This window comes from Podarcis melisellensis (genome assembly GCF_964234715.1).
Source record: "Podarcis melisellensis genome assembly, chromosome: 7".
Lineage (NCBI taxonomy): Eukaryota > Metazoa > Chordata > Lepidosauria > Squamata > Lacertidae > Podarcis > Podarcis melisellensis.
Genome location: NC_138539.1, coordinates 56,159,305 through 56,169,304, shown reverse-complemented (window position 1 = coordinate 56,169,304; position 10,000 = coordinate 56,159,305). Strand labels below are relative to the sequence as shown.

Here is a 10,000-nt window from a genome sequence, read left to right as displayed (position 1 = left end):
TCCCTTAAAAATATAGATCAGGGAGTGGGTGGAAGTGTTATGTAATTTGTCCCTAATGATAGTTCTGGCAACAGCTAATAATTGAAATTGGGTCAATTAGACACAATATATATGGGCAGGTTTGGAATTCTTGGTTCTGTATTGGCACTGCTTAGATGTAGCAGGAAGCATGTTTTCTGATATCAGAAACAAGCTGCAGGATTGTGTGTACTCTAACCATTTGCTTTGAAATACCCTGCCACTTGTCTCTATTTATGCAATGGCATTCTATAGAGCCCATACAATTGAAGAGAACATGTTACCTGCATGGGGGAAACAGCATTTCCCCAGCCACAAAATATGACACTCTGAGCACTGGGCAAATATAACTGTAAAAGCGCAACATTGAGAAAGAGTGTCAGGATTCCGCGCAACAACTAACTGTGCAATTACTGTGCTAAAAAAGTCCTCTGGAAAGGCCCTAAGATAATGTTCTGTTATTCTGTTAGTCACTACCTTGCCAGCTTTGCAGAATGCTGATCTCCTGATGGGCTAATAGTATCCTTTCACCCGATGATTTACTTAGAATAGTTTTGTAGTGTCATGCACAATAACTTCCAGCTGCCTTTAGCCCAAATAAAATTCCTTAGGGGAGCTGTGATAGAAATATTTGACCTGTAGTAGCAAAAGAACTAAAAGGGAAGCAAATAAAACTATTTCTTTCCAACTTTGTTTGCTTTATTTCATTCTGTTTACTGATGCCCAAAACTTGATGTATGGTGCATGAAACACTCATAGATGCTTGATTCCATACCTGCAATTGCCAACTTCACGTGATTATTATGACCATGTGGTTAAGCATCACAACAGCATTGCAATAACTATTAAATCTTTGGGAAGTCTTAAATACCTCCCCAAAGCAGCATTTTCTAGATTCTAATGGAGACAAAGCCTTGTGGCAACACATTTTCATGATGCAGAAACTGGCAACTCAAAAGTAATGCCAATACTATGTTACCTAGTAAGACGTAATCTAAAGGAAACTGTGCATCATAATTACAGTCTGAAAAGCGTGGTCAGAGCATTGTCAGCTGAGTTAAAATGAAAATTGTCACTGAAAACCCATCATTTCAAATGCATAATGCCAGACTCAGGTAGAGCAGGGAGGATACCCATGGTCTGGCAGTCTGCTCTTGATCTGTGAATTGTGGTTCTTCTATATCCCTAAAGTGCCAAATCAAGAGTTTCAAATACTGCTCATGTATATGGCCTCCATTTCTGAATTTGTGATAACAGAATATGTGATTTAACTTTAGAGAGACACTTGATAGTTTAACAAACACAAACTTGTTTTCTTTATCTGGATACTCCTAACGCTTATAAAACTTTTTTTTTAAGGGACAGGAAGTCAGACCAAGAATTGATGTATTAAAATGATTAGCATAGAGCTTCCTACATCTCTAGACACACAAAATTACAGGCACAAATATACAGATTTATTTGTAATGATTAACCAAAGGTAGCAAAAAGTACCAAGCCAATTTACTAAGACAAGTTTTACTAAGACAAAAATAAAGCTCTAGCCATCATTATGGTACCAGACCTTATTTCATATCATGCCTTACTTTCCAGAAATAGGTCCAGTGTGAATTATTTTTACAAATGAAATTCCTATTCCAGAACAATAGTTATTGAAGAAAACATATGTCTGGGTTTCTTTTTTTTAAAAAAAAAGTTCTAAAACCATGCTTGTTCCTGTGAATCAGCAGTTTCCTACTAAGATCTACTCAGAGTAGACCCAATGAAATTAATAGACCTATGGCCATTAATTTCAGTGGGTATATTCTGAGTAGGAATAACTAGATCCAAAGTTACACGTCTGAAGAGTAGCTACTGCCTTTAGTCATCTAGTTTGCAGCACTGCTGCTCCTCCCATCTTCACCGGTCACACCAGAAAAAGTCTTGGAACTTTAAAAGTAATGAACTTCTAAAATGAGATCTGGTGGAAGTTAAAGCTTTGTGTAAATCACAACTACTACTTTGTTGCTCCTGATTTTTAATCCCACTTGTGTGAAGCCTAGTTATTAAGCAGTTTAAGGGAAAGATACACGCTGAAAGACACACTATTTCAAAGGCATTTTCTTTATAAGTTCCAGTGCTAAACCATGGCACAGAAAAGAGGTATTGGGTAATAATCCAATATGCTCATTCACCCAAATTTAGATTACTTTTATATGCATTCAGTTATTTGTGCCCTTCAGGGTACATTTAGCTCTTGGACCAATTTTTTCATCAGATAGTGTAAGACTAAGAAAACGGGGTTGGCGTCAGCAAGGAATACCTTGGCTAAAGAATTGACCCAATGAAGCCAAGGAGTCTGCTAACACTTTTGTCAAACAGCTACAGAGGTAGAAGAATTCTAATCAGATCGTGGTCCATGCATGTCTTAAACCTGTTTTATTCTAGGTTTCTGCAACTCCTGTGGACAGAGGAAAATGACTCATCACTTAGATCACTGTCCAGTTTGGCTATCTGCAGCTTTGTTATATACAGCAAGAATCTGTGTTGATTTTTTTTAATGTGCTGGTCACTCCTGTCACACCAGGTCTACAATTAGAGCTAAAAGGAATAATATCAACCAGTAGCATAAGTTACCTTTGAGTAGTCCAGAGTGAAATTTTTTCTACTGAGAAATATTCCACCAAGGTAAAATGTTTTAAATGAAGGCTGGTTTTGCAAATTACAAGATCACAGTAATGTCTATTCATTCCTTTGTTTTGCATAACTAAATAGTTAATAAATTGAACTATTCAGAAGACATCTTATTTACTTGTGATCTCCAGCATAACCCACAACATATTTAACTTTAAAATATAGAGGGGGGCAATAACCTAACACTAAAGATATCTAAATAGCAGGGTAAAAAATGTTTTCATGCACAATGCTTTAACTAGAAGAATGGGATAAATTATGAATGCCTGAATAAAATCAAGCAAGCCTTTAAAATACACAGTGTATTTTCTGATATACAAATATTACACCCTTTAAAAAGCATTAATGCAAGTAATATGCTTATTACATGGAATATTTCAGCTAGATTTAACATTATACAAACAAGTACAACCGAATGGTTTTTTGGTACAGTGATCTCTTCAGTATCTGCAGATTTGCTGGTACCTTCTACTACAGCTTCCTGATAAGATCAATTTCCTACACAATGAGAACTGAAGGTACAGGTTTTTTTGTTTTTTTAAAGCTACATTTAGTGAAATTAGACATCTGTGTTTTTCTCTTGTTCTTATACGTACCTGATAGGGATTATGTAGGAAAAAAGAAGAAGAAATCGAAAAAGGTTGCGGTACCATGGTCCCACAAATCCTTGCAAGGTTACCATAACAATGGAAAGTGCAACTAAAGCCAAGAACAGTGCTTTGGTCAGTTGATTCAGTTCAAGATCCAGCAGGCCAACCTAAAGGAAGCAACATAAATTCAGAAATTATTAGGCTGCACAAATACTTCTACAATGTTATACTTATATACAGTATAAAAAAATAGAAAAAACAGCCACTCCTTTTGCAATCTGAGATTTCTGAGCCAATCTCGATGTGAGTGACTGTGAAGGTGAGAAAAGTCGGTTTCAGAACAATTACTCAGTCAATACTATTTTCAAGCTTCGAAGCCTATACCCTATCACTTCTGAGGGTACTTCAGAAATGTTTTCCCAAGAGTGGCATAGATGTTACACTCCCCACAGTAAATTCTGTGTAACCATAGCCCTCTTTGGGCATTGTTTGCTCCTGAATATGTCATCGAAGGTGCAAGGATTGGGACCATGCTGGATGGCCCCTGTCTGCAACATCACATGCACTTCTCCTAACGTCTGTGTTCACAGCACAAATATCTGTAAGGATGGGCCATTTGTGCATCATTGTATACATGGAGGTTCCATCTACAACTAGAACTTGGACAGTTAGGATCCCAGATCCTGAGGAAACCTTGGCGCGTAGAACCATATGTGTGAAGGCACCTTCCCTGCAGATGTTCATTTTTATGGAAGTATACTAGGGAAAGAACACATGACATCTGAAGCTAGTTTGGCCATCAACCCGCATGGAGGGCGGTGGCTGAAGAATCTGGAAAGTACCAGGTCAGGGAAGACTTCTGTAAACCATGAAAAAGTGCCAACCGTGTGACAAGTCTTTCAATTTGCAACTCATGAAGAAAACCAACTGCTTTTAGCTAGTGCTGTATGTACTGCATGATATTAGGAAGATAACATTTTGTGGCAACTAATTCAAATTTTGTAATCAGAAAGACCAAATTTCCTTTATTTATTCTAATTATGTTTGCATGAGGTGCTCCTTACATAATTTAATGCATAGATTTTGCTATTCTGGTTCTATTGATACTAGGAGGGGGGAGACAGAGAAAAATGCAGAGCACTGAAGCATTGTTCCTGAATACTGGATATCTTATTCCATCTGCCTCAACACTAATTCTTCTGAGATTTCAAACTTTGCTTGTACACTTTCAAACATTTTGGCTAACACAAAATAATGACATTTTTAAGGGTAATCGGCAAAACAACACTGTCAACATGGGTTGCCATACGTCCTGATTTTCCTCAGACATTTTGCCAGGACACTGCTTCCAACTGCAGTATTCAGGGTATGTCTGGGAAATTCAGGACGTATGGCAACCCTATGTTTATTCCTATTAGTATTTTAATGTTTTTTAAATGAACAATGAAAAAAATCATAGGAAATTCTGTGTTTTAGCTGCATTTTTTAATTTTCACAATTGCACAACTATGGTTTTAGCCTTCTGATAAAGCAGTTTCTACCCATATATTCTGGGCATTGTTACATTGTTGTTTTTAAATTGTTTTATTAGATTGTTATGTTGTATAATTATATGGTTGCAAGCAACCAGCCCTGGGACCTTATGGTGAAGTACAGGTAAGAAATCTCTAAAACAAACATTTACTCAGAGCATAAGAACTAAGGTGAACCTAGACAGCATGGAAGGCTCTCAGTTTCTGGATTTAATTTGTAACTGGGCAGGCCTCCTTTCTACGGCTGTTGTTCCCCTGAAAGCAGTCTGAAACTATCATAGGAGATAGTTCCCTACTCACTGTCACACTGAAGCTCTCAGCCTTTGCTTCAGCTACCCCTATTCATCCCAAAGGCATGCATCAAAGTGTGACAGATGTAAATCTAAAAGGCAAAAAAGTTCTTTTTTGATGTTGTTTTCAGATATGGCCAAGGCCATAGAACTCAATAAAAGAAAATGAGCACTAAATGAAGGTAAAATTTTCCCCTACACACCGATATTAGTTTAAATCTTTGCTTTAGAAAGCATTTGAATTTAAACCTTACTGAATTCAAAGATAAAAATGGGGGGGAGGCTATAGTAATTAAAAATTGCTCCACAGTCCTTTACCATTTATATTTCAAATACCTCCATTTCAAAATCAAAGGTTCATATTGGTACAAGGAGCCCTTCAGACCAGTGTAATACTTTGATTGGCTCTTCTAGATGACACTATGGCGACAGCTGGCTAATTATCTCTGAGGGAAATATTCCTGATAAGAAAACTCTTTAGCTCCCGTCAGAGAGACAAACACGGTACTATACTTCAAGAGGAAAAACAATTTGTTTAAGAATTATATTTAAAATACTTTTGGAAAATTCCAACATTCTTGCTTGTCTGTGGGCTGTTCCTTCCCTTGAGAACTAGGCAGCTGAAGACCACAGTGGCTGATTTATCAGCTGCATTTAAAAAGCAGCACAACGAGGACAAATATCTTGCAATTTCCGCTGCTTCAACTACTACATAGTTTATGCTTGAATTATTGAGAAAAATAGGTTTCTGGATTAAAATGAAGAAAAATTAAGCCAGGGAAGTAGAGCATGTTTCAAAGCCCAGATCTTTTTGCATTGACAAAGGCAGTCTAAGTTTCAGGCCTCGCTGAGGATCAGATGAAGTCATTATTCATTCAGTCAGGGAAAAAAGACTCAATTACCTCAACCTAAAGATGCTATCAATGAATGCAAAGTGCATATTTTACTCTATTCATCCAAATCCCATTAAAAAGTGAAAGGAATGATTTAATCTGGCCTTCTAGAGTTGGTCTTTTTTTTGTAATAAAATAAAGAATCACTGTCTTGCAATATGCATAACCAGTACCTCACACTTTTCTTGCTGCATCATAGCACTGAAAGACTGTAAAAGCCAAGACAAAACCTGACAGAAATGAATACAAAGTTTCCTTTGAGAAATGGCATTTATGGGCCCAAACATTATACATAGCCCACTGGATACACATATGTAGATAACCAAAAGGATAAAAACTTTCCTAATTGATGAAGACAGATTTGGATGCTAGCTTAGGGTCTATTCAATAGGCTTAAACAACTTTTAAAACAAACTGCAAAAAGTTTGAGAGGTAAACACTTTTCCAACTGCTCCAGCAAATTTGTCTTTTCGGCTAAAGTGATTGGCTATGCATGGTAACTTTTCTCCCATGGTCATATGTCTATCGCGTTACCTTATCATTTTTATGTGCACACAAAAAAAACCTGTGCTCTAATACATGTTAAAAGGGAAAAATAAATGTAAAACTTGTAAGCTGTTTATCTCCATGTCTTGTGTTGTCTTTCTAAAGAGAAGGAATTCATCTTTTTATGACTAAAAACCTGTTATCCTATTTAAAATTACCATAAACAACATAAAAGACTTCATTCGTAAATAGATTTAAATTTTATTCTGAGTATTCTTAATAGTTATTACAATTTTCAATGCCTATAGAACAATTTTCCTTATCAAAATATTTTGTTTTGTTTCAAACAACTGTGATGACAAAGTCGTATATGCCACTAGAAATTTTAATCTCCCAGGGAAAATTTGTACATAATGTTGAAGACAACCACAATAGTTTTGCAAAGGGGCTGTTCCGGGATAATGAACGCAATAATTGCCTGTATAATCTAAAATGCTACTAATGGCAACAATCACATATCCATTTAGCTTCTCTTTAATTTATGTAGCAAGTTTTAAATAGCTAATCGTTCTCAGCCAAATAATGGTTTATACCAACAATAAAGGGTAAGTATGGCATTGTCCTGCTTAAACAAGAAAATATCAGTTGTCTTATTTGTTTAATTTTCAAATCACTGAATGACTAAGGGTTCTAATCTCTGAAATGTAGTGCTATTGTGATATGTCACTGAAAAACAGCACAAAATAAAATAATTACTTGTTTTTGTGCGCAATAAAGAGGAACATGCAAAGCATTTAAAATGAAAGTATACTGCAATAAAACAACATTATAAAGAAAATTTTATTAATCTTCCTAATAACTGTTTAAAAGTAAAATAAAAACTATCATAAGTCGTTTTTTAAATGGATAGCTTTAACAATGCAACTTTTGCAATGTAATACTTTTTGACAGGCAACCATTTTTAATTACTACATGATTCTCAAAATCCAACACCACTACAGTGTCCCAAGTGCTTTGAGGAGAGAAGCTAGGCAGCCTTATTCACTAAGTACTTAAAAGGTCAGCAGGAGATCCAAAGAATGTTAGTGCCATTCCACCCTAATACAAGAACTAAAGGAGTAATCCGCCTACTCTCATTTGAGATTCTGATTAATAACATGCAGCGACTCTCAACCATATTTGCATTGTAACATCCAAGGATAGTTTGATTATTAAAACTGAATTAAGCATAAATGATGCTTATGAATGCTTTACTTTTCAAAGTTAATACTCAACAGAAGCCAACATACAATGCAGTTGACCAGACAAATGGTTAGACACTGGTTTTCTAGTTTCCATTTGATCTCATTTTCAATTTTAAATATTATAGATTATACAAGTCTGGTGTTCAATTAGAGAAAAAGTATCTATAGAATAATAAGTTTTAATAATGTTTGCATAGTGTATAGTATAGTGCAACAGAAAAACTGTAAGTGATCTGCAAATATGTTTTACAATAACCTAATCGCATGAAAAATATTTCTCTTTTTTGATTGCCAGTTTTAATTTGTGCATCTTCAAATTATTACAATTTTGAAGTCTAAAACTCTGATTCCTGTCAGATCAACTGACAAAGTTTATTGATTAATCTGACAGCTCTCATACAAAACAAAGTCTTCTACTGATCGGGTAGTAAAATCTGCAAAAACTAACATTAAGATTATAATGCTAATTAACAAAATGAATGACAATTACTTCTTTGTGCATCTCTTCTATTTAACTCTTCTCACTTCATGCTTGGTTGATACAAAACAATATGTAAATTTACGCACAACACCTCATGTACAGTCCAAAAGCTCTGTCTGTCTTTTGATGAGTAAATTCAAAAGCAAAGGAAAAGACCTAAAATAAGAATTCCATTGGGGGAGGGGGGGAATCTATTTGTCATTGTCTGTATTTTGCCCAAGGCTTCACAATTATTTAATCGCAAGGGAAAGCAATAACTGAGCATGGGAATGCTTCCCAAAGAAGTAAAAAGCTGTTGAAAGTCTTCTAATATTTGTACAGGATAACAATTGACTGCTCATGGAAGGTAAAATTTTAATAATTTCGTACTTGATTTCAAGAAGCTAAAAATGCAGAAGAACCTGAATGTGAAAAACAACAACTAATAACAACTTTGGCACTGAGAGCTGAAATTTAAGTAAATTGTTCAAATGATCATCTTCTATGCAACATTTTAAAACATCTCTAATCAACAATTATAGTTCAGTTTAATTACCAAATGGACCCTGCAGTAGTATTTTGTCTATCTTGAACTAAGTCTAAGTTGCATAGTACTAACATTTAAATAATGTGAGATATTTGGTTTGTAAAGAAATGTTGCATTTATCTATGTACAGACTCTAAATAACAACTTTTTGGGGAAGTACAAACACATGGTTTTAGTATGGCACCATTACTTTGGATGACATATATTAAAATACACTGAAGGCATGCAAAAATCTATTGGCAGCAATTATGTGAAATATGTATCTTCACAATTCTGACTGCCAGAAACTTTCACAAATAGATGTTTTAAAATATTTTGCAAGAGTAACAAAATGTCAAGATCCAACTTCACAGCAGCAGCTGCCATTTCTTAAATTTCTTGCAAATTATTTTGTTTTCTGTATTAAAATGTAAAATTTTATCACGTCATAAAAGCATAGTGCCATTTATAAGTAATGTTGTTAATGATACAAACAGGCATAGCCCAATTCAGACAGCAGAGGGCACTCAAGAATGATGTTAACTAGTTTAAACTGCAAAGTCTCTCGTAAAGCAAGGAACTTTTTCTTCCATTTGGATTCTTCACAACCACAGCCCAAGGGAAATATCACTATCTGAAATGTTTTACAGTACACTTTGTTATTCAAGAGAACTCTGTTGTCAAACTGTAATATATTGCTATGTATACATGTAGAGACAAGACAGATTTGTGGATATAGTTTTGACATGTACAATACCTTCTTTTTCTGTGTGTAATATACCTTCTCTTGCCATTTGCCCTTCACAGTCTCAAATACTTCCCCATGTATTCACATATATGCACATTCACACAGATGCACACTCAAAAAATATTCACTCCTCATATAACTACTGCCTACTCCTCTCAGCTCCATATTTGCATCAGCACACAGCCGGACTGTTTCTATACTTTGTACAGTGGTACCTCTGGTTGCGAACAGGATCCGTTCTGGAGCACTGTTCGCAACCTGAAAGGAGCGCAACACACGTTTGTGCACATCGTGATTTGCCACTTCTGCACATGACATCATTTTGTGCGTTTGCGCATGCGCGAGCGGCAAAACCCGGAAGTAACCCTTTCCAGTACTTCTGGGTCGCCACGGAACACAACCTGAAAAGGCGTAACCTGAACCGAACGTAACAAGAGGTATGACTGTATATATACTTTTTAAAAAACAAGCAATTGAAATGTTATTTAACTTTCCATAACATGTTGAGTCAACATGTCATTTAAGCAGCTGATGCCAGAA

General features: G+C 35.6%; 1 protein-coding gene across 6 annotated transcripts in view; it reads right to left on the bottom strand.

Moving 5' to 3' along the window:
- Nucleotides 1–10,000, bottom strand: part of ATP9B (ATPase phospholipid transporting 9B (putative)) — a 114,273-nt gene that overhangs the window by 35,931 nt on the left and 68,342 nt on the right. For all 6 annotated transcript variants that reach the window (XM_081919432.1, XM_081919433.1, XM_081919434.1 and 3 more), the window contains one exon: nt 3,288–3,448. In XM_081919432.1, coding sequence (XP_081775558.1) covers nt 3,288–3,448 — 161 coding nt within the window. The remainder of the gene's footprint in view (nt 1–3,287; nt 3,449–10,000) is intronic.